This window comes from Nerophis lumbriciformis, linkage group LG32 (genome assembly GCF_033978685.3).
Source record: "Nerophis lumbriciformis linkage group LG32, RoL_Nlum_v2.1, whole genome shotgun sequence".
NCBI lineage: Eukaryota > Metazoa > Chordata > Actinopteri > Syngnathiformes > Syngnathidae > Nerophis > Nerophis lumbriciformis.
The window spans coordinates 11,316,205-11,339,874 of NC_084579.2; the positions used below are offsets into that span (position 1 = coordinate 11,316,205).

Sequence of the window (23,670 nt, forward strand, 5' to 3'; positions counted from 1 at the left end):
ATAATCCTGTCACTGACCACAGGACGCTAGCTCACACACAAGCACATTGGCATTGGAAACGTAGACGTGTCATGCAGTATAATTAATGTGATCACTCCTCCCACCAGTTATTAATAATAGCCACCACCTTGCAAATAAATAAAAAAAAAAAAAACTCAAAATAATCATGTCACTGACCACAGGATTCTGGCTCACACACAAGCACATTGGCATTGGCATTGGCAACGTAGACGTGTCATACAGTATAATTAATGTGATCACTACTCCCACCAGTTATTAATAATAGCCACCACCTTGCAAATAAAAAAATACTCAAAATAATCCTGTCACTAACCACAGGATGCTGGCTCACACACAAGCACATTGGCATTGGCATTGGCAACGTAGAAGTGTCATACAGCATAAATCATGTGATCACTCCTCCGACCAGTTATTAATAATAGCCACCACCTTGCAAATAAAAAAAGACTCAAAATAATCCTGTCACTGACCACAGGACGCTAGTTTACACACAAGCACATTGACATTGGAAACGTAGACGTGTCATACAGCATAATTAATGTGATCACTCCTCTTACCAGTTAATAATAATAGCCACCACCTTGCAAATAAAAATGACTCAAAATAATTCAGTCACTGACCACAGGACGCTAGCTCACACACAAGCACATTGGCATCAGCAATGTAGACGTGTGATGCAGTATAATTATTGTGATCACTGCTCCCACCAGTTATTAATAATAGCCACTCCCTTACCAATTAAAAAGATTCAAAGTAATCCAGTCACTGACCACAAGACTCTAGATCACACACTAGCACAGTGGCATTGGAAACGTTGACATGTCATGCAGTATAATTAATGTGATCACTCCTCCCACCAGTTATTAATAATAGCCACTACCTTACAAATTAAAAAGACTCAAAGTAATCAAGTCACTGACCACAAGACTCTAGATCACACACTAGCACAATGGCATTGGAAACGTTGACATGTCATGCAGTATAATTAATGTGATCACTCCTCCAACCAGTTATTAATAATAGCCACCACCTTGCAAATAAATAAAAAAATACTCAAAATTATCCTGTCACTGACCACAGGACGCTAGCTCACACACAAGCACATTGGCATTGGAAACGTAGACGTGTCATGCAGTATAATTAATGTGATCACTCCTCCCACCAGTTATTAATAATAGCCACCACCTTGCAAATAAAAAAAAAATACTCAAAATTATCCTGTCACTGACCACAGGACGCTAGCTCACACACAAGCACATTGGCATTGGAAACGTAGACGTGTCATGCAGTATAATTAATGTGATCACTCCTCCCACCAGTTATTAATAATAGCCACCACCTTGCAAATAAAAAAAAATACTCAAAATAATCCTGTCACTGACCACAGGACGCTTGCTCACACACAAGTACATTTACATTGGAAACGTAGACATGTCATGCAGTATAATTAATGTGATCATTCCTCCCACCAATTATTAATAATAGCCACCACCTTGCAAATAAAAATGACTCAAAATAATCCTGTCACTGACCACAGGACGCTAGCTCACACACAAGCACATTGGCATTGGAAACGTAGACGTGTCATGCAGTATAATTAATGTGATCACTCCTCCCACCAGTTATTAATAATAGCCACCACCTTGCAAATAAATAAAAATAAAACTCAAAATAATCATGTCACTGACCACAGGATTCTGGCTCACACACAAGCACATTGGCATTGGCATTGGCAACGTAGACGTGTCATACAGTATAATTAATGTGATCACTACTCCCACCAGTTATTAATAATAGCCACCACCTTGCAAATAAAAAAATACTCAAAATAATCCTGTCACTAACCACAGGATGCTGGCTCACACACAAGCACATTGGCATTGGCATTGGCAACGTAGAAGTGTCATACAGCATAAATCATGTGATCACTCCTCCGACCAGTTATTAATAATAGCCACCACCTTGCAAATAAAAAAAGACTCAAAATAATCCTGTCACTGACCACAGGACGCTAGTTTACACACAAGCACATTGACATTGGAAACGTAGACGTGTCATACAGCATAATTAATGTGATCACTCCTCTTACCAGTTAATAATAATTGCCACCACCATTCAAATAAAAAAATACTCAAAATAATCCTGTCACTGACCACAAGACGCGAGCTCACACACAAGCACATTGGCATTGAAACGTAGACGTGTCATGCAGTATAATTAATGTTATCACTCCTCCCACCAGTTATTAATAATAGTCACCACATTGCAAATAAAAAAAAGATTCAAAATAATCCTGTCACTGACCACAAGACGCTAGCTCACACACAAGCACATTGGCATTGAAACGTAGACGTGTCATGCAGTATAATTAATGTTATCACTCCTCCCACCAGTTATTAATAATAGTCACCACATTGCAAATAAAAAAAGATTCAAAATAATCCTGTCACTGACCACAAGACGCTAGCTCACACACAAGCACATTGGCATTGGAAATGTAGACGTGTCATACAGCATAATTAATGTGATCACTCCTCCAACCAGTTATTAATAATAGCCACCACCTTGCAAATTAAAAAAAAAAACTCAAAATAATCCTGTCACTGACCACAGGACACTGGATCACACACAAGCACATTGGCATTGGAAACGTAGACGTGAGATACAGTATAATTAATTTTTTCACTCCTCCCACCAGTTATTAATAATAGCCACTACCTTGAAAAAATAAAAAAAGACTCAAAATAATCCTGTCACTGACCACAAGACGCTAGCTCACACACAAGCACATTGGCATTGGCAACATAGACGTGTTATACAGCATAATTCATGTGATCACTCCTCCGGCCAGTTATTAATAATAGCCACCACCTTGCAAATAAAAAAAAATACTCAAAATAATCCTGTCACTGACCACAGGACGCTAGCTCACACACAAGCACATTGGCATTGGAAACGTAGACATGTCATACAGCATAATTAATGTGATCACTCCTCCAACCAGTTATTAATAATAGCCACCACCTTGCAAAGTAAAAAAAGACTCAAAATAATCCAGTCACTGACCACAAAACGCTAGCTCACACACAAGCACATTAGCATTGATATGTGTAGACGGCACTATGATGGCAATATGACTCAAGTAAACAACACCAACATTTTATATGTTCCATTGAAATTATAGAATATTACATACGGCGCTCAAATATCTATCAAAATATTTTAGTACGACTTTGGTAAGCTATGAAGCCGGACCGCTTGTGCTTCAACATAGGAGTATTATTATGGTGTGTGTATAAGGTAAGACATATCATCTGGCGTTTTGTTTCGCAATATTATGCAAAAGCAACTTTTCTTACCTTCTGGTACCTGCTGATCTGTATTTGAGATCTGCATAAATCCTGAAAAAATTGCGCACGTCCGCCTTTGTAGTCCGTGACCACACCGTAGTTGATTAGCTTCTTCTTTTTATCTATCTTCTTGTTATGGGACATTCATCCTCCGCTGTTGCCATTTCTAATATAAAGTAGTGTAAAGTTCTTACTTATATCTGTCAGTAAACTCGCCATGAAAGCACTAAAACATACCGGTGTAGTGAGTTTATATTAATCATCCAAGGAACTTTAGTTATTAGAGAGTTCCAGTCAGACGGTTTTTCACGCGACACATTCATGGTGTTGTTGTTTCTGGATGAGGAGATGCTGTTCTGTTATTGGTTTAAGTAAAGTCTGAATGTCATTAAAACAGTTAGCTCCATCTTTTGACATTTCTTTCACTCCCGTCCTTGCACGCTACACCGCTACAACAAAGATGACGGAGAGAAGTCGCTGCCGAAGGTGAGCCACGTAAAACGGCATCCGGAAGCGACTGTCAGAAAGCGGCTTGAAGATGATGTGTAAAACATCATCTATGCAACATTTTGACTAAAGAACCACCATTACATGTTATGTAGACCACAAGAAAGTCTTTTCAATTTAGAAAAAAATAATAATAATATGACTCCTTTAATGCGGTCACCTTATATATGGAAAAAGATCAAAAATAGACCATTCATCGGCTGTGTGCCTTATAATCTGGTGCGCCCTATGGTCCGGAAAATACAGGAGGTCATTGGCTGGTATATACTGTAGGTCCATTCCGCAAAGATGTTTCAGTGCAGGGCGGCCATGTTTTTCGACTGATTTAGATCGATTTTTGATAGTCACGTGTATGTCAGTTCCCTGAAGCTGTGTGCCAAGTTTGGTAAAGATATCTTAGAGAAACAAGAAGAAAACATCACAATATGGATCCAAACCTGTGACTAACTCCTTAACCTCCATGCTGCTCGACTTCCTCAGTAGTCTGACCAAAGCTTGGATGCCGTCACAGTTCTTGATGGCCATTTTGTTGTTGTGGTCCTTCCCGTAGGATATATTCCTCAAGGCTCCGCAGGCCTTCCGGTGGACTTCTGCTTTAGGGTGGTCAAGCAAGTCCACCAAGGACGGCACACCGTTCAGCTGGCGCACCTCTTGCTTGATGCGCTCATTCTCATAGCACAGGTGCTGCAGGTAGGCGGCGGCGTTGGACTTGACCGGGTCCATCGGGTGGCTGAGCATGGCGATGACCTCGTGAAGGTTGGGGTCCCTCCACCGAGGGTCCCTGCGGATGCTGTCCAGACTGACCATGCTGCTGCGTTTGTGGGGGAAATGCAGGGTCTGAGCTCGGCACATGGCCTGGAAGAAAGGGTTCAGGTTCCCCTCCAGCTGGGCCATGAAGGCGTCGTCATAGCCACCTCTTGAGAAAGAACAGAATAGAAAGTTAGCAAATGGTGATGCAGTCTTTCTGGTCAGTCTTATTACCTGGTTCTGGAAGGCTCTCTGAGGAGCTCCATGGTGGTGATGGGTCTGAAGGGGTGAACTCCGCCCAAGGTAGCGTAAATTGCCGCTGGGTGGTCATTCCTCACGTCTAAAGGATTTTCTGACTGGTTCCCGTCGTCGGCCATTGCGGGAGCATAGCTGTCCCTCAGGAAGGGCAAAGTGTAGTGTGCCCCGGGTTGGAAGTTTTTCGTTGGCCAATAGCCATGGAGGGCGGTGCTGCCACGGGAGAGGCTCCCGTACCGTAAATCCCCTCCCATTGCTCGGTAGCCTTCTGGGATGGGGTACACTCGGCTCTGGTTGTCCAAAGGGACCTGTAAAGGCTCACCAGGCTGAGCTGCGGGCTTGTTGGATGACTGAGAAGATTCAGTGTTTGCCTCGGGAAGTGGTTCTTCTATGGCGGGGTTGTCTTGATCCGTTTCTGGTACGTTTGATGCCTGAAGGTTCTCCTGCTGCAACTCTTCTGGGCCGTGTTCTGCTTCCTGTTCCACAGCCTTTAACTCCTATGACCATGGACAACAAAACTCTTTGTTACGTTTCAATGCCAAACCAGAAGTAGACTCTGTTTACTTTCATTTTTCAATTAAAGTGCACTGTAGTCCTGCTTATTTCCCATAGCCATGATCACTTATCATCATCATTATCATTTTCTGGCAGTGTGCTCAACCATTAATGAATCCTCACTTCCTGCCAAAGACTAATGACTTCTCTTGATTGGGAAAAAGTCGATGTTTGAGTATAATGAGAAAGTCAAGGTATCATGATCGCACATCAGGCTGTCTGCTTTACATTCAGCTTTCATAGTGAACACGTTGTCTTAACGAAGAGACTGAAGTGAATAATTCTATCTGCTGTTTCTTCATCGCCTTCACCTCCAACGTCTCTGTGAAAACCTGTCTTGTCTTGTGTCAAAAAGTGATTGTTGTTAAGTACTCCTTTAACTGTATTTGAATTCATTCAGTGTGAGACGGAGTGAAATGAATTGAGGTAAAGTGAAGTTAAGAGTGGACTGAACTCGGAGAGAACCGAAATGAACTAAATTAAAGTGAAGTGACTTCAAAAGTTGGGACTAAATTGGATTAAACTCATCGAACCCGTACGCTTTTACTTCCCTTCTGCCTGATCTCTCCTGTTCGCTTCTTAGTTTTTTCTTGTCTTAACTTTCTTACAGTCTCTGTTTGCAATGCTCTCCAACATCTAAGAATTGATCAACTGACCTCTCAACAAAATTGACAAGATCTCTGGTTCGATGCAACCTGCCTGTCCTGACGGAACGGTTGGACTCCTGGGAGAAGCGTAGTGCCGCGTGGCTGCCGACCCTTTCAATCGAGGATGTTGAAGATATCTGCAGTACCTATTCGGAATCACGATAACAGCACACCTGCTGATTTGAGTAAACGTTGCCCGGGTGTATCGACAAATTGGCAGATGCAGGCAGCCGTTCAAAGTAATATAATAAATGATTGGAGTAGAGACACTCAGACATTTGTGATTTTGGACTAAATTGCAAACTGGACAACATCGTGGGGATGCCGTCTGCTCTGCATGGCGAAGTATGATGAAATTGAGGACCAAAAATAGACAATCAAAGCGAAAGGTTTAAATTAGTTTTTGCTCGCTCAAACGTAAACATTCTAATCTGAATCGTTTCCTTGGCTGCAAGAAACGTGACAAGGTTGTTGGTTGAGGACAGTGCAGCAAAGACTCAACAAACTCCTTCTCTGTCTTTCATGGACACACACCTGCTGATCTTTGTTGACTTTTGTTGGACAGATTGTCGGCAGCTTCGGTCCGTATACCCGCCCCCTGCCCCCTCGTTGTAAGTCTCGAGTTGTACGGCGTAACATGTGTGCTTTGCTAGAGTTTTTTTCCTGGTATCTAACTAACCCCCAACCCCGCCCACACAATTAATTCAATTAAGTTGTGTAATGCGAATGGAACGGATTCACTTTGGGTTAAAGAAATTGAAGTGAATTGAGTTAAGGGGTTTAAGTAAGTTCAAGTAGTTTGAATGAAGTGAAGTAAATTGAACAGGAGTTCAAGACAAAAGTGAATTCCATTGAAGTGAAGTGGATTCAATCTTGTTCTAAGATTGATTATTGAATCTGGTCAGTTGAATGAGTTGGTTTGAATTGAATCAAATTGAACTGAATGACATTCAAGTGAATTGAGTTGAACTTAAGTGAAAACATGAATAGCAACAAAGTGAATCAAATGGGGTTTAAGGGAACTGAAGTGAATCCAACCGCTTCAAAAGAAGGTGGAAGAGAGTGAACTGAGTTAATGAATTCAACTAAATGAACTAAATCGAACCGAAGTATGTTGAAGTGAAAAAGTAGCATAACTGAACTGAAGTGACTAAGGCAGAAGGAACTGGTTCTGAACTGGCTTGAATTAGTGAGTCTGAGTTGTGTTGAAGTGAACTGAGTTGAAGTAAAAAGTGAATTATACTTAAGTGGATTGAATAAGGCTTAGGAGAAATGTGCTGAGATAGGCTCCAGCAACCCCCCGCAACCCCAAAAAGGGACAAGCGGTAGAAAAATGGATGGATGGATGGACTTGAACTGAATCAAAGATTAACGTGAAGTGAACCTGGTCAAGCTGGTTCGACTGAATCGATCTGGTTTGCACTAAACTGAAGTGAATTATATGAAGGTGAATTGGTTCGCAGGGATTGAACAGAATGAAACCGGATTGAATGTGAATTGTAAACGGAACTGAATCATCCTAAAATGAAGCAAATACAGGTGAAAAGTGAATTGAAATGAAGTGGCGTAAACCCGGTATAGGAAGAACTGAATTGAATCGAAGAAAAGCAAAGTGAATTGACTTCAATAATATTGAAGTGGAGTGAAAACATGAATAAAAGTGAAGGGAATCAAATCAGGGTTTGAGGGAACTGAAGTGAACTGAATTGAATTGAATCAAAAGGGCGTGAAGGAAAGTGAAACTAAATCAAACTGAATCATGATGGAGTCAAAGAGTAATAGAACTGAAGTCGACTTAAGGCGGCGGTCTGGAGCTTTTTCAAATATGTGTGAAAATGGAAAAAGATGAAAAAAAGGTTTCGAGAACCACCAAAAAAACTGAATCTCTGAAGACAGTATAAAAATCTGTGTTAAAAATGTACAAATACTGTTTGTATAATAAGCATGTTATTGTTTACAAATGAGGGTTAAGAGTTCAGTACTAAAAAAAAAAAAAGGAATGTGGCTTAAGTACAGTTTTTTCATTGAGCTGCTGCATTTTTTGGTTGGGTTGTTTATTTATTTTGAGTAACTTCTACAATTCTAAAAGGGGAGGAATGTAATAGAGTGATCTATGCTTGTCTGTTGCCATCTCCTGGTGAATGTTGGCTATAGCGTACTGGGGTTACTTTTTGGTTGGCCAACGATTTACGTGGTGTTGCGCACCTGACGTCAAGTGTGAGTCTGTTCTGAAGTCTACAGTAAAGAGACGTACTTCATCACCTCGCCTGGTGATTGCCTCCAATTCAATATATTACAACAACATTGCTGTTTACGGCAGACGAACTGCTTTATGGTAGAATAAAACATGACTGCTGTTGTTGTGTGTTGTTACCGCGCTGGGAGGACGTTAATGAAACTGCCTAACAATAAACCCACTTAAGGAACCAAGAACTTGCCCTCGATCATTCTACAGTTATAACGTGTTTGGGCAGGCACGCTGTTTATATTGTGGGAAAGCGGACGTGAATACAGGCTGTCGACACGTCACTCAGGTCCGCATGGAGCTGGAGGGGGCGTGGCTTCCAGCTCCGCCTGAATTTTGGGAGATTTTCGGGAGAAAATTTGTCCCGGGAGGTTTTCGGGAGAGGGGCTGAATTTCGGGAGTCTCCCGGAAAATCCGGGAGGGTTGGCAAGTATGACTACCACTGAACAAAAGTATTGGGACACTTCGGACTAAAAGTAGACAAAAATATTGGGACACTTAGGACTTCCACTGGACAAAAGTATTGGGACACTTACACTGGACAAAAGTATTGGGACACTTAGGACTAAAACTTGACAAAAGTATTGGGACACTTAGGACTAAAACTGGACAAAAGTATTGGGACACTTAGGACAAAAACTGGACAAAAGTATTGGGACACTTAGGACTAAAACTGGACAAAAGTATTGGGACACTTACACTGGACAAAAGTATTGGGACACTTCGGACTACCACTGGACAAAAGTATTGGGACACTTAGGACTAAAACTGGACAAAAGTATTGGGACACTTAGGACAAAAACTGGACAAAAGTATTGGGACACTTAGGACTAAAACTGGACAAAAGTATTGGGACACTTAGGACAAAAACTGGACAAAATTATTGGGACACTTGGGACTAAAACATGACGAAAGTATTGGGACACTTAGGACGAAAACTGGACAAAAGTATTGGGACACTTAGGATGAAAACTGGACAAAAGTATTGGGACAATTAGGACGAAAACTGGACAAAAGTTTTGGGACACTTGGGACCAGAACTTGACAAGAGTATTGGGACGCTTACGACAAAAACTGGACAAAAGTATTGGGACACTTGGGATTAAAACTTGACAAAAGTATTGGGACGCTTAGGACTACCACTGAACACAAGTATTGGGACACTTACACTGGACAAAAGTATTGGGATACTTAGGACTAAAACTGGACAAAAGTATTGGGACACTTAGGACTACAACTGGACAAAAGTATTGGTACACTTGGGACTAAAACTTGACAAAAGTATTGGGACACTTAGGACTATTACTTGACATAAGTATTGGGACACTTCGGACTACCACTGGACAAAAGTATTGGGACACTTACGACGAAAACTGGACAAAAGTATTGGGACACTTGGGACTAAAACTTGACAAAAGTATTGGGACACTTAGGACGAAAACTAGACAAAAGTATTGGGACACTTAGGACGAAAACTGGAAAACACTATTGGGACACTTGGGACTAAAACTTGACAAACGTATTGGGACACTTAGGACGAAAACTGGACAAAAGTATTGGGACAATTAGGACGAAAACTGGACAAAAGTTTTGGGACACTTGGGACCAGAACTTGACAAGAGTATTAGGACGCTTACGACAAAAACTGGACAAAAGTATTGGGACACTTGGGACTAAAACTTGACAAAAGTATTGGGACACTTAGGACTATTACTTGACATAAGTATTGGGACACTTCGGACTACCACTGGACAAAAGTATTGGGACACTTACGACGAAAACTGGACAAAAGTATTGGGACACTTGGGACTAAAACTTGACAAAAGTATTGGGACACTTAGGACGAAAACTAGACAAAAGTATTGGGACACTTAGGACGAAAACTGGAAAACACTATTGGGACACTTGGGACTAAAACTTGACAAACGTATTGGGACACTTAGGACGAAAACTGGACAAAAGTATTGGGACAATTAGGACGAAAACTGGACAAAAGTTTTGGGACACTTGGGACCAGAACTTGACAAGAGTATTAGGACGCTTACGACAAAAACTGGACAAAAGTATTGGGACACTTGGGACTAAAACTTGACAAAAGTATTGGGACACTTAGGACTACCACTGAACACAAGTATTGGGACACTTACACTGGACAAAAGTATCGGGAGACTTAGGACTAAAACTGGACAAAAGTATTGGGACACTTAGGACTACAACTGGAAAAAAGTATTGGGACACTTAGGACTACAACTGGACAAAAGTATTGGTACACTTAGAACTAAAACTTGACAAAAGTATTGGGACACTTAGGACTATTACTTGACATAAGTATTGGGACACTTCGGACTACCACTGGACAAAAGTATTGGGACACTTACGACGAAAACTGGACAAAACTATTGGGACACTTGGGACTAAAACTTGACAAAAGTATTGGGACACTTAGGACTAAAAGTAGACAAAAATATTGGGACACTTAGGACTTCCACTGGACAAAAGTATTGGGACACTTACACTGGACAAAAGTATTGGGACACTTAGGACTAAAACTTGACAAAAGTATTGGGACACTTAGGACTAAAACTTGACAAAAGTATTGGGACACTTAGGACTAAAACTTGACATAAGTATTGGGACACTTCGGACTACCACTGGACAAAAGTATTGGGACACTTAGGACTAAAACTGGACAAAAGTATTGGGACACTTAGGACAAAAACTGGACAAAATTATTGGGACACTTGGGACTAAAACATGACGAAAGTATTGGGACACTTAGGACGAAAACTGGACAAAAGTATTGGGACACTTAGGATGAAAACTGGACAAAAGTATTGGGACAATTAGGACGAAAACTGGACAAAAGTTTTGGGACACTTGGGACCAGAACTTGACAAGAGTATTGGGACGCTTACGACAAAAACTGGACAAAAGTATTGGGACACTTGGGATTAAAACTTGACAAAAGTATTGGGACGCTTAGGACTACCACTGAACACAAGTATTGGGACACTTACACTGGACAAAAGTATTGGGATACTTAGGACTAAAACTGGACAAAAGTATTGGGACACTTAGGACTACAACTGGACAAAAGTATTGGTACACTTAGGACTAAAACTTGACAAAAGTATTGGGACACTTAGGACTATTACTTGACATAAGTATTGGGACACTTTGGACTACCACTGGACAAAAGTATTGGGACACTTACGACGAAAACTGGACGAAAGTATTGGGACACTTGGGACTAAAACTTGACAAAAGTATTGGGACACTTAGGACGAAAACTAGACAAAAGTATTGGGACACTTAGGACGAAAACTGGACAACACTATTGGGACACTTGGGACTAAAACTTAACAAACGTATTGGGACACTTAGGACTCAAACTGGACAAATGTATTGGGACATTTAGGACTACAACTGGACAAAGGTATTGGGACACGTAGGACTAGCACCAGCCAAATATGCGGGCCCGACCAACGCTGCTTGCAGCTTTAATTTTACTTGTTTTGGAAAGTCTTGACAAGCCGAATTTTCTTGTTCTATTGGCAGATAATTTTGCTTAGTTCAAATAAAATACCCCTCATTTTTGTATATTTTTCCCTTGTTTTTGAACACTGACTTTTTGCAGTGTATCTGTGTTGGTCTTGTGATGAGGTGGCGACTTGTCCAGGGTGTACCCCGCCTTCTGCCCGAATGCAGTTGAGATAGGCTCCAGCACCCCCCGCGACCCCGAAGGTAGGTAGAAAATGGATGGATGGATGGAACTGAAGTGTAGTGGATCGCACCGAAGTGGATCACAGGGAATGGAATGTAGTGAGAGAAGGAACGATGAAGAAGGCCAGCACCTCGGTGTCGTTCTGCAGAGGCGTGTCGGCCTCGGTGGAGCTGTCGTTGGTGGACGTCATGGCCGAGGCGCTGGAGGTGTCCACCTCGTCGTTGGCGGACGGCTGGTCCACCGTCACCTGGTGTTTGGCTTCCTGGGACAGCGGCAATGAAGGAGGCCCCTCTGAGCTCTGCTCCTAACACACACACACACACACACACACACACACACACACAGATGACGGATGACAGCTCAGCAGCATTTTAAAGATGGCGGGTCAGCACAAAGGCGTTCTGCAATTTGACTGATAAACGTTCACAAAGTGTTGTTGTTTTAAAAAGAGAAACCATTACGATTGTTTCACTTCCAGTGCAAAAAGCAATCAAGTCGTCCTTCGTGGGCACTTTGGGAAAGTTGGTGCGAGCACTTTTCTCTCTTTTGATCGCGAGTCAAAATGACTTTTTTTTTTTTTTTTTTTTTTTTGCAGGGAGTGCCAAAGAAAAGCCGAAAAGAGAAAGCGACAACGATGTTGTTGTGTAACACTTTTTCCACTCCATTTTTGTCTTGAACTCGCACGTTCTTGTTTTATGGATTATGATTCCCGTTTTATGCAGCCACTGCAAAAACACTACACGAAGATTCTCTGTGTGACAGGTGCGTTCCTTTGTTCGGGCAATCTACTGAGAAAACACCAGTCAAAGATCCTCCACGGCGTATGACATGGGTGCTTTGATCTTTTTAAGACCTACTGCAAAAACGTCACAGTTCCTCTAATTGACAGGAGCACTCTGCTCTTTTTAAGGACCTACTGCAAAAAAATGTCAAAGATCGTCTATTTGACAGGAGCACTCTGCTCTTTTTAAGGACTTGCTGCAAAAACGTCAAAGATCCTCTATTTGACACAAGCACTCTGCTCTTTTTAAGGACGTACTGCAAAAAAGGTCAAAGATCCTCTATTTGACTGCTCTTTTTAAGGAGCTACTGCAAAAACATCACAGATTCTCTATTCGACAGGAGCACTCTGCTCTTTTTAAGGACCTACTGCAAAAAAGGTCAAAGATCCTCTATTTGACAGGAGCACTCTGCTCTTTTTAAGGATCTACTGCAAAAACGTCAAAGATCCTGGATTTGACAGGCGCGCTCTGCTCTTTTTAAGGACCTACTGCAAAAAAGGTCAAAGATCCTCTATTTGACAGGAGCACTCTGCTCTTTTTAAGGACCTACTGCAAAAAAGTCAAAGATTCTGGATTAGACAGGCGCGCTCTGCTCTTTGTAAGGAGCAACTGCAAAAACGTCAAAGATCCTCTATTTGACACGAGCACTCTGCTCTTTTTAAAGACGTACTGCAAAAAAGGTCAAAGATCCTCTATTTGACTGCTCTTTTTAAGGAGCTACTGCAAAAACATCACAGATTCTCTATTTGACAGGAGCACTCTGCTCTTTTTAAGGACTTGCTGCAAAAACGTCAAAGATCCTCTATTTGACACAAGCACTCTGCTCTTTTTAAGGACATACTGCAAAAAAGGTCAAAGATCCTCTATTTGACTGCTCTTTTTAAGGAGCTACTGCAAAAACATCACAGATTCTCTATTTGACAGGAGCACTCTGTTCTTTTTAAGGACTTACTGCAAAAACGTCAAAGATCCTCTATTTGGCACAAGCACTCTGCTCTTTTTAAGGACATACTGCAAAAAAGGTCAAAGATCCTCTATTTGACTGCTCTTTTTAAGGAGCTACTGCAAAAACGTCACAGATTCTCTATTTGACAGGAGCACTCTGCTCTTTTTAAGGACTTACTGCAAAAACGTCAAAGATCCTCTATTTGACATGAGCACTCTGCTCTTTTTAAGGGCGTACTGCAAAAAAAGGTCAAAGATCCTCTATTTGACTGCTCTTTTTAAGGAGCTACTGCAAAAACGTCACAGATTCTCTATTTGACACAAGTACTCTGCTCTTTTTAAGGACCTACTGCAAAAAAGGTCAAAGATCCTCTATTTGACAGGAGCACTCTGCTCTTTTTAAGGATCTACTGCAAAAACGTCAAAGATCCTGGATTTGACAGGCGCGCTCTGCTCTTTTTAAGGACCTACTGCAAAAAGGTCAAAGATCCTCTATTTGACAGGAGCACTCTGCTCTTTTTAAGGACCTACTGCAAAAACGTCAAAGATCCTGGATTTGACAGGAGCACTCTGCTCTTTTGAAGACCTACTGCAAAAACTTCACAGATCCTCTATTCGACAGGAGCACTCTGCTCTTTTTAAGGACCTACTGCAAAAGCATCAAAGATCCTGAATTTGACAGGCGCGCGCTGCTCTTTGTAAGGAGCTACTGCAAAAACGTCAAAGATCCTCTATTTGACAGGAGCACTCTGCTCTATTTAAGGACCTACTGCAAAAAAGGTCAAAGATCCTCTATTTGACAGGAGCACTCTGCTCTTTTTAAGGACGTACTGCAAAAAAGGTCAAAGATCCTCTATTTGACACAAGCACTTTGCTCTTTTTAAGGGCGTACTGTAAAAAAGGTCAAAGATCCTCTATTTGACTGCTCTTTTTAAGGAGCTACTGCAAAAACGTCAAAGATCCTCTATTCGACAGGAGCACTCTGCTCTATTTAAGGACCTACTGCAAAAAAGGTCAAAGATCCTCTATTTGACAGGAGCACTCTGCTCTTTTTAAGGATCTACTGCAAAAACGTCAAAGATCCTGGATTTGACAGGCGCACTCTGCTCTTTGTAAGGACCTACTGCAAAAACGTCACGGATCCTCTATTTGACAGGAGCACTCTGCTCTTTCCAAGAACCTACTGCAAAAAATGTCAAAGATCCTCTACATAACAGAGCATGCAATTGTTTGTAACAACAAACTGAGAAAACGTTGGCCAAAGATCCTCCAAATGACAGAAGTGTTCTGCTATTTTAAGGACTTACTGTAAAAACACCAATCAAAGATCCTCTATATTACAGAAGCGCTTTGCTCTTTTTTGGACATGCTGCAAAAACATGAGTCAAAGATAGGCTATTATGGAAAGAGCGATTTTCTGCGTTTAAGGACAGACAACAAAATTGCTACACAAAGATCCTCTATCGAACAGGTGCGCTCGTTTGTTCGGACAATCTACTTAGAAAACACCAGTCAAAGATCCTCTATGTCTTATAACAGGGTGCGCTGCTATTTTTAAGGACCTACTGCAAGAACGTCACAGATCCTCTACAACAAGATCACTCTACTTTATTGTGCTTTTCTGTTTTTAAGATACGACTTAAAAAATATAAGATTAAAATCCTCAATTTTTTAAGGACCTACTATAAAACAAAAGTAAAAAAAGATCCTCTATATGTCAAGAACGTTCTGCTCTTTTTAAGAACCTGCTGAAAAATTAGTCAAAGATCTTCTATAAAACAGGAGCTTGCTCGTGTTTGTAACAATCTACTGAGAAAATACTAGTCAGAGATCCTCTAAATGACAGGAGCAAACCCTTATTTGTCACAATCTACTGAGAAAATACTACTCAAAGATCCTCTATACAACAAGCATGCTTTTGTTTGTAACAATCTACTAGTCAAAGATCATATATATGTCAAGAGTATTTTTCTGTTTTTAAGGTCGGACTTCAACAATGTTCGACAAAGATCCTTCATGGTTAAGGACCACTATGCTGTTTTTATGTACGGTACCTACTTCAAAAGCATAGTCAAAGATCCTCTATACAACAAGATCACTCTACTTTATTGTGCTTTTCTGTTTTTAAGGTCCGACTTAAAAAATATAAGATCAAAATCCTCAATTTTTTAAGGACCTATTATACAAAAAAGTAAAAAAGATCCTCTATATGACAAGAGCGCTCTGCTCTTTTCTGTTTTTAAGGTCCGACTTAAAAAATATAAGATCCAAATCCTCATTTTTTTAAGGACCCATTTTAAAAAAAGGAAAAAAGATACTCTATATAACAAGAGCGCTCTGCTCTTTTTAAGAACCTGCTGCAAAGATCCTCTATAAGACAGGAGCTTGCTCGTGTTTGTAACAATCTACTGAGATAATACTAATCAAAGATTCTCTATGAGACAAGATTGCTCTAGTAGGAACTGCTGCAGAAAGTTTGTCAAAGATCTTCTACATAACAGGAGCGTGCTCTTGTGTGTAACAATCTACAAACCCCGTTTCCATATGAGTTGGGAAATTGTGTTAGATGTAAATATAAACGGAATACAATGATTTGCAAATCATTTTCAACCCATATTCAGTTGAATATGCTACAAAGACAACATATTTGATGTTTAAACTGATAAACTTTTTTTTTTTGGCAAATAATCATTAACTTTAGAATTTGATGCCAGCAACACGTGACAAAGAAGTTGGGAACGGTGGCAATAAATACTGATAAAGTTGAGGAATGCTCATCAAACACTTATTTGGAACATCCCACAGGTGTGCAGGTTAATTGGGAACAGGTGGGTGCCATGATTGGGTATAAAAACAGCTTCCCAAAAAATGCTCAGTCTTTCACAAGAAAGGATGGGGCGAGGTACACCCCTTTGTCCACAACTGCGTGAGCAAATAGTCGAACAGTTTAAGAACAACGTTTCTCAAAGTGCAATTGCAAGAAATTTAGGGATTTCAACATCTACGGTCCATAATATCATCAAAAGGTTCAGAGAATCTGGAGAAATCACTGCACGTAAGCGGCATGGCCGGAAACCAACATTGAATGAACGTGACCTTCGATCCCTCAGACGGCACTGTATCAAAAACCGACATCAATCTCTAAAGGATATCACCGCATGGGCTCAGGAACACTTCAGAAAACCACTGTCACTAAATACAGTTGGTCGCTACATCTGTAAGTGCAAGTTAAAGCTCTACTATGCAAAGCGAAAGCCATTTATCAACAACACCCAGAAACGCCGCCGGCTTCTCTGGGCCCGAGATCATCTAAGATGGACTCATGCAAAGTGGAAAAGTGTTCTGTGGTCTGACGAGTCCACATTTCAAATTATTTTTGGAAATATTCCACATCGTGTCATCCGGACCAAAGGGGAAGCGAACCATCCAGACTGTTATCGACGCAAAGTTGAAAAGCCAGCATCTGTGATGGTATGGGGGTGTATTAGTGCCCAAGGCATGGGTAACTTACACATCTGTGAAGGCACCATTAATGCTGAAAGGTACATACAGGTTTTGGAACAACATATGCTGCCATCTAAGCGCCGTCTTTTTCATGGACGCCCCTGCTTATTTCAGCAAGACAATGCCAAGCCACATTCAGCACGTGTTACAACAGCGTGGCTTGGTCCTGGCCCGCCTGCAGTCCAGACCTGTCTCCCATCGAAAATGTGTGGCGCATTATGAAGCGTAAAATACAACAGCGGAGACCCCGGACTGTTGAACGACTGAAGCTCTACATAAAACAAGAATGGGAAATAATTCCACTTTCAAAGCTTCAACAATTAGTTTCCTCAGTTCCCAATCGTTTATTGAGTCTTGTTAAAAGAAAAGGTGATGTAACACAGTGGTGATCATGCCCTTTCCCAACTACTTTGGCAGATGTTGCAGCCATGAAATTATAAGTTAATTATTATTTGCAAAAAAAATATAAAGTTTATGAGTTTGAACATCAAATATCTTGTCTTTGTAATGCATTCAATTGAATATGGGTTGAAAAGGATTTGCAAATCATTGTATTCCGTTTATATTTACATCTAACACAATTTCCCAACTCATATGGAAACGGGGTTTGTACTAGTCAAAGATCCTTGATATGTCAAGAGTATTTTTCTGCTTTTAAGGTCGGACTTCAACAATGTTTGACAAAGATCCTTCATGGTTAAGGATGCTGTTTTTATGTACCTAGTGCAAAATAGTCAAAGATCCTCTATACAACAGGAGTTTTGCAGTTGTTGACAAAGTGACCTTCTTACATTTGTTGAGTTAAAACATTAAAACGGTTCATGCTAGTGACAGTTTGACCCTGGAACAGACTATTTCTATGTCTTCATTCTCAATGGAACTTGTCCTTCAACATGAAAGTAAATGTTGCTGCTGCCATATCTCCCTGTCCTTTGGCAGCCGTGTGAGGCAGCACAAACCTCTGTCCCAAGTTGCCACGGAAACAGGGCTCTATTAGACTTTGGGGCTTCACCAAATCTGCCTAGCAACAAGTGGCTGATCGCTCCTGTTGATCTGGGTTTGACTTTCCTGGCTTTTTCGTCCCTTTTTTTTGTTCTTTTTCCTGGTAATCGCCTGTTCCACTTTTATCCGAACGCTGACAGAATAAAACGCCGACTTCCCGAACGGGTCTGTGCAAAGTGCTGTGAAGAGAGCACACGAGAGGCTCTCATCCCGACTGTGTCGCAGGCAGGCGGAGATAAAAGGGGTCGGGAGATGACCCCCAATAAGCGCCATATTGGATAGTTTGGCGAATAAAAAAAAAAAAAGTGCGTGGACGTCGCCTGCAGACGGTTTGATGAGGACGAGAGTGATGGTCGGCTGGGCAGACAGGACAGGGCCCCGTTTGTTGTCGTCGTCGTCCCCCTGTCTGATGAGTCAAGCTCCAGAGGGAGGGGGGGCATTCGGGGGGGCGCCAGGCCAGCTCTGAGTCAAAGCTTATTTAAATAAGTCAGTGCAGCGTCACTAAAAAGTGCATTGCTGAGCCAAATAGGTCGACAATGATGTTCCGACTGTGCTTTGTTTGTGCACTCGCTGCAGCCTGGAACATGCAAACTAAACCATACTTGCCAACCCTCCCGAAATTCAGCGCCTCACCCGAAAATCTACCGGGACAAATATTCTCCCGAAAATCTCCCGATTTTCAGCCGGAGCTGGAGGGGGCGTGGCCTGAGTGAGGACAGCCTTTTTTTTTATGACAGGAGGACAACATGGTGACAAGAACTAAATCATCCAGACTAGAGATAAATTCTATTATTATGTTTATCTTACCTAAAAATAAATATATTTATTAATTTTAAAAAAAACTAAATAAATTTTTACTATATTTTGCTAAAAACATCAAAATTAATTGTGTTTTTATTTGTATTTTTTCTGACTCCTTATTACATCCAGCCGTAGAATCATACATTAAAATAAACATATATGAAATAATTAATTTTAAATGATCATAATAATTCATTTAAAATGACCATATTTAATTATTAAAATAATTGCTTGTTTATCAACAACTTTAGCATTTTATTCATTACATTTTGAAGCTCTCAGAAGCCAAGTTATCTTATATCCTTAAGATTTATTTATGCAAGTTTGAAGTATCAATTATCTAAACACAGTTTTGTTTGCATATTTTCAGGATGTAGATATATATATATATATATATATATATATATATATATATATATATATATATATATATATATATATATATATATATATATATATATATATGTATGTGTATGTATGTATGTGTATGTATGTATATATGTATATATATTTCATATATATATATATATATATATATATATATATATATATATATATATATATATATATATATATATATATATACATATATATATATATATATATATATATATATATATATATATACATATATATACATATATACATATACCAACCACGCCACAGTCCCACCCCCGACCACGCCCCCCCACCCCCACCCCCACCCCCCACCTCCCGAAATCGGAGGTCTCAAGGTTGGCAAGTATGAACTAAACGCTGCACTGTACTTCATGTACTCATCAAGCAAACTTTCTCATTAAATAGCATGGAGAAGCGTCCTCAAACTTTTGACTGTCAAAGGGATCCAATTAAAAGCAAGTTAATAAGAAGAAAATAGTCCAAAGTTACCTTTATTGTTCCTCTCTAAGGCCAGTGAACATGTTAGTATTACACAACAGGGATGTTTCTTAAATGATTTGATATAATCAAACTAAATCAAATTGTTACAGTAAATTATGAACAGGTTGAAAATGTAATTAAATCATATAGAGTCAAGAATGTGTATATCTGATACAAATCAAACTGATTTATAATAAATTAAGATTACTTTTTTAATTTTCAAAATTGCATCTTGTTAGTTTAGTTTTAAAAAAATTGGAAAATAGTTGTAATAATAATAATAATTTTCTTTGTGGAAAAATTGTCTCAAATTAAATCAAATTGAATCATTTTAGAAGATTGTTAGTATTGAAAATTATTTTATTTTTGGTGTCATTTTTTATTACAAGAAATTACTTTTAAAAATTGTCAAATGTTTTTTAAACAAAGTTTTTTTTCTCATTTATTTATTTTTCAATTAATTAATTTTAAAATTATTTTTTGGGGGAAAAATGTTACTTGTAAATATAATTTAAAAAATGCAATTAAAATAAATAATGTGATTTAAATTGTAATCGTTAAATGGGCTTGCAGTGATTTCCCTGTGGGATGTCTGATACAATTATTATTTAAATTAATCAACAAAAAATTATGTAATTTGTAAATAACATTTTGAAATTTGCAATGAGATAATTGCATCAAACTGATTTATAATAAATTAATATTACTTTTTAATTTTCAAAATTGCATCTTGTTAGTTTAGGTTTTTTTTTAAAGAAAATATTTGGAACCTAGTTGTAATAATACTAATTATTTTCTTTTTGGAAAAATTGTCTCAAATTAAATCAAATTAAATTATTTTAAAAGATTGTTGGTATTGAAAATTATTTTAGTTTTGATATCATTTCATATTACAAGAAATTACTTTTAAAAAGTGTCAAATGTGTTACGATTCATTTTACCATGTCTGATTTTTTGGGAAAAATGTTGCTTGTAAATATAATTTAAAAATGCAATTCAAATAAAGAATGTGATTTAAATTGTAATATTTAAATGGGTTTGCAGTGATTTCCCTATGGGATGTATGATCAAATTATCATTTAAATTAATTAACACAAAAATTATGTAATTTGTAAATAACATTTAGAAATTTGCAATGAGATTAAATGCATCAAATTTATTTATAATAAATTAAGATTACTTTTTAATTTTCCTAGTTTTGGGAATAATATTAATAATTTTTATTTGTGGAAAAATTGTCTCAAATTAAATGTAATTGAATTATTTTAGAAAATTGTTAGTATTGAACATTTCTCTAATTATTTTTATTTTTGCTGTCATTTTATTTTCAATCTCAATCAATCAATCTTTATTTATATAGCCCTAAATCACAAGTGTCTCAAAGGGCTGCACAAGCCACAACGACATCCTCGGTACAAACAACAACAAATTACTTTTAAAAATTGTCAAATTTATTTTTTTTAAACAATGTTTTTTATTTCTTAGTTATTTATTTTTCTATTAATTATTTCTAGAATAATTTCCATTGTGTAAAATGTTACTTGTAAATACAGGTAAAAAAAAAAAAAAAATTAAATAAAGAATGTGATTTAAATTGTAATCTTTAAATTTACCTGTGTGATGCACTGATGTCTGATAAAAAATATAATCAAAATTAATTAATACAAATATTATGTAATTTGTAAATATTTTATATTATATATATATATATATATATATATATATATATATATATATATATATATATATATATATATATATATATATTATTTTTTTTTTTTTTTTTTTTTTTTTTTTTTTGTAAAATGTTTTAATTTACAATGAGATTAAATGCATTCTATGATTAAAATTTTAGATGTCATTTCACCATGTGTATGTCTGATCATTTAATTAAAATCAATTACCTATAAATTATGTGTGCGTTTTTTCTAATTCATCTGTTTTACAATAAATGCTTTCTATAATTATTTCACTTTGGGAAACAGTTATCTTATTTGTAAATAAAACATTTTTAATTATAATTAAAATAAATACAGTCAATTATTAAATGTTTTAGCAATAATTTCACCATATGTATGACTATTAATTAAATCAAAATCAACTGATTGAAAAATATAACTGTTTTGTTTTCCTTTTTATCTATTTTTCAATAAACTATTTCTATATTTATTTTCTTTTGGGATAAATGAGCTTATTATTTAAAATATTTTTTTAAATTGCAATAAAATTAAATACAATGAATCATTAAATGGTTAGCAATAGTTTCACTGTGTGTATGTCTGATAAAAATTTAAGACAAATAATTAACTCAAAGAAAACAGCTTTTGACAGTTATTCCTGTCAACTGTATGTGTCTAAAACCCAATAATGTTTAAAAAAAAAAATACAAATAAAAAAATTTAAGCTTATTCATCTGTTTTTCTATTAATTATTTTTATGACTATTTTTCTTTGGCACAAATTCTCTTACTTGTAAATAACAAAATTAAAATGTAAATACAATTAAATTCAGTCAATGGTTGAATATTTTGCAGTAGTTTGGCCATATGTTTAAAGTATGTGATGCAATTAATAATACTCCAAAAACCCACAATATAGAAAACCATAAAGTATCTTCATGATTGCAAACTCTTGCATTGGATCTCATTGGATTGTGCAGGGGTTCTTACTCAATAATAACAACATCAAGAAGGTAAACCAAATACTGCAGTAATTGTGTCAGCTTGAAGTATATGACAGCATATTCCATCATCCAATACATATTTCAATTTTTTTTTTAAATGCAGTTTTCCTCCTCAACGCCACTTTCGCCTTGCTGGTCGCCCCTCAAATAGTTAAATGCTGCATGGTCAGATTTAATGCAATAGATGATGGCAGCACACTCAACACTCTCTATATGTGTGTGTGCATTATGTCATTATCTTTCACACACACACACACACACACACACACATCAGCTTTCATGCATTCATACGGACACACACACTTGATGAAGATGTCAGCATCATGCCTCATGCCCTCCCTCCTCATCCTATTTCCTCTCATGCAACACAAGGAGACTGCACCGAACAGCAGGCGAGGAGGTGAAGCAATTGACGCCTCCTGCATGACATAAAGCTCCTTTCTCTGCAGCGTGCACACACACACACACACACACACACACACACACACACTTACCTCCTTCACTTGTGCAGGCATGATTGAGGCACGAGGTTGCCTCCACCTACTCCTCTCCTTCTTTTTCCTCCTCAGACGTTTGCTGCTCTCCTCTGCCTAATTCCTGCCTCCCTGTGAGCAGCCAGTTCAAACCTCACACACACACACACACACACGCACGCACACACCCCTCCTCTTCTGCTGTGCACCCTCATAAACGCAACACATTTTGTCCAGCATGCATGCAAGCCATGCAGGTGCCGCTGCTCCTCCCCCCTTGATGTGTGCTGCAGTTAATGTGCGCGCTGTTAGCAAGGTGCTGAATCCACACTGTGCTGCACACACACGCACACACTCGCAAGCAGATGCAGCTGGAGCACAGAGACGCCCGCTCTCGTTTGTCTCGGAGAAGGAGAATTTGTTGGGACTCTGCTGCAGCGACAAGCACACTGCTGTGGGATGGCCATATACAACATTGTGGGCTGGATTTTTTTTTTTGGGGGGGGGGGGGGTCCATTTGTAAGGTCAAAGGTTACTAGTGAGGCACAACA

General features: G+C 38.6%; 1 protein-coding gene across 1 annotated transcript in view; it reads right to left on the bottom strand.

Moving 5' to 3' along the window:
* arvcfa (ARVCF delta catenin family member a) overlaps nucleotides 1–23,464 on the bottom strand; it is a 68,028-nt gene extending 44,564 nt beyond the window's left edge. Inside the window, exons 1-4 of the mRNA XM_061927504.1 lie at nucleotides 23,141–23,464; nucleotides 12,182–12,355; nucleotides 4,860–5,377; nucleotides 4,316–4,794 (exon numbers count right to left, since the gene is read on the bottom strand). Of these exons, the coding sequence (XP_061783488.1) occupies nucleotides 4,316–4,794; nucleotides 4,860–5,377; nucleotides 12,182–12,355; nucleotides 23,141–23,161 (1,192 nt within the window). The 5' untranslated portion in view covers nucleotides 23,162–23,464. The remainder of the gene's footprint in view (nucleotides 1–4,315; nucleotides 4,795–4,859; nucleotides 5,378–12,181; nucleotides 12,356–23,140) is intronic.
* Between the last annotated feature and the right edge of the window lie 206 nt (nucleotides 23,465–23,670).